The sequence below is a fragment of the Drosophila suzukii genome, chromosome 3 (assembly GCF_043229965.1).
Source record: "Drosophila suzukii chromosome 3, CBGP_Dsuzu_IsoJpt1.0, whole genome shotgun sequence".
NCBI lineage: Eukaryota > Metazoa > Arthropoda > Insecta > Diptera > Drosophilidae > Drosophila > Drosophila suzukii.
Genome location: NC_092082.1, coordinates 41,387,225 through 41,388,891, shown reverse-complemented (window position 1 = coordinate 41,388,891; position 1,667 = coordinate 41,387,225). Strand labels below are relative to the sequence as shown.

Sequence of the window (1,667 nt, the reverse complement as noted above, 5' to 3'; positions counted from 1 at the left end):
CAGGGGTCTTCCTGTTCTTCATTCTTGCCACAGATAATATTTTCGTTTGCGTGACCGGACATATCGGGCTCCCAATTTGTCGCGTCCATCGGGGGATGCAATGGGGGCGGCCTTCTCAAAACAGCACTTGGACGGTACCTTCCAGTACCGCTGGGTCAGTAGGCGACCTAATTCACACGCTTGACCACACGCTTAGGCTCTTCCCAATGGGTCTTTTTCCAGCTCGTCTCAGAGCTTGAGGTAGCTTTCCCTCTTGTTGTCCCGAATCGCCAGTTGCTCGAGTTGCAGGCTGGGAGGTTTGCGGTACCTCTCGCTCTTTGGACTAACCTCCTGGCTCGAAGGCAGGTCCTGCGCAAGCTAGCGACTTCCTCGCTCCACCAGTACACTGGCGCGTGGTGCTTCCGATAGGTCTTCCGCTGCTGCATGCTTAGGTCGCTGCTTCGTCTGCAGAGTCCAACTCAGAGACAGCCAATCCCTCCAGTGCACTGGCAAAGGTCTGTCTTTAGGCCACAGGTCTTGGCGGTAGGCTTTTCTTGGCCCGGTCGTCGACTTTGGCACGGTGGACCGCCAACTGTCAGCAGGATGGCCTCATGGTCGCTGGCCGTGAACACCTCGCCTATCCTCCAGCGTGTGCTACGGGATAAGGAGCTGCTCGCGAACGATAGGTTGATGATTGAACCGGCCCCAGCTTTGTTGAAGGTGTGCTAGAAGCCCTCGTTCAACAGGACGATGTCCAGCGACGCAATAGCTTCGAGGATGGTGCGCCCCTTAGCGTTGGTATAGAGGGAGCCCCATTCCTCGGCCCAGGCGTTAAAGTCGATTCCGATCACCACGTTGCTCCGTCCTCTCAGGTCGCGGCTCAGCTCGTCCAGGATCCTGCTAATGGACGTCAGTGATAGACTGGGGGCCAGGTAGCAGCTGTAGAGTCATGTGCCGCCTACGTTCGCTCGGTCGAACCACTCTACTGCCTTCCTGTCCCGCACGGGTGGTGCACCCACTCCGCAGAGCCACAGTGCCGCTTTGCCTGTGCGATCCGTGACCCAATCGCAGCTGCTTTCCACTCTGTAGGGCTCACTGAGTATCGCCACCTCAGAACCCAGCCCGCGCACCGTCTGCTTCAAAATGTCCTGCGCGGCCCTACAGTGGTTCAGGTTTAGCTGAATCAATTGCATGTCGGTCGAGGTCTCCCTGTCCCGCTGGTTGTGGCTGAGCAGAATCTGCTTCCTGCCTGGTGCCTGGTCTTCTTCCTTCCTGCCGCAGAGCAGATCAAGCATGACGGCTCCTTGCTGCACTTGGCTGCCCTTGTTCACCACATCTTATGCAGCAATCGCTCCTATACACTAGGCTCTTGCAGCTGCAATATGCCCGGATTCCAAGCATTTGAAGCATCTTGGGGGGCCTGTTCCTTCCTGCAGATGGTCCATCCAATCCGCACCTCGCCACGATGAAGGTCGGCTTTCCCCAGGGAGTAGGGCAATCTGATCACTGCCGACTGCGACTCCGCTTCTCGCTGCTCTTTCTTGTGGCCCTCTTGGCAGGTTCTTTTGGGTGCTCCTGGGAGCTTTGTCACTTTTCTGCTGCATTGGGCGCGTGGATGGTGGGGCCAGTTGAGCTGCGTGTCCTCCAGCCTTCTCCAAGGCTCCGTTTGCGCTGCAGCATGTCCCCTC

General features: G+C 57.7%; 1 protein-coding gene across 1 annotated transcript; it reads right to left on the bottom strand.

Moving 5' to 3' along the window:
• Nucleotides 1–704: 704 nt before the first annotated feature.
• On the bottom strand, nucleotides 705–1,274 carry LOC139352790 (uncharacterized). The gene is made up of 2 exons (XM_070995420.1): nucleotides 958–1,274; nucleotides 705–876 (listed from the first exon to the last, which is right to left on the bottom strand). The coding sequence occupies exons 1-2, from the start codon at nucleotides 1,272–1,274 to the stop codon at nucleotides 705–707; spliced, it is 489 nt and encodes a 162-aa protein (XP_070851521.1).
• Between the last annotated feature and the right edge of the window lie 393 nt (nucleotides 1,275–1,667).

What these genes read in the sequence shown, in the direction of transcription:
- LOC139352790 (XM_070995420.1), bottom strand. Translation starts at nt 1,274, where the DNA reads ATGCTTGATCTGCTCTGCGGCAGGAAGGAAGAAGACCAGGCACCAGGC. An exon ending in GACAGGAAGGCAGTAGAGTG is followed by an intron (nt 877 to 957) that starts GTTCGACCGAGC and finishes GTCCATTAGCAG; the next exon opens with GATCCTGGACGAGCTGAGCC.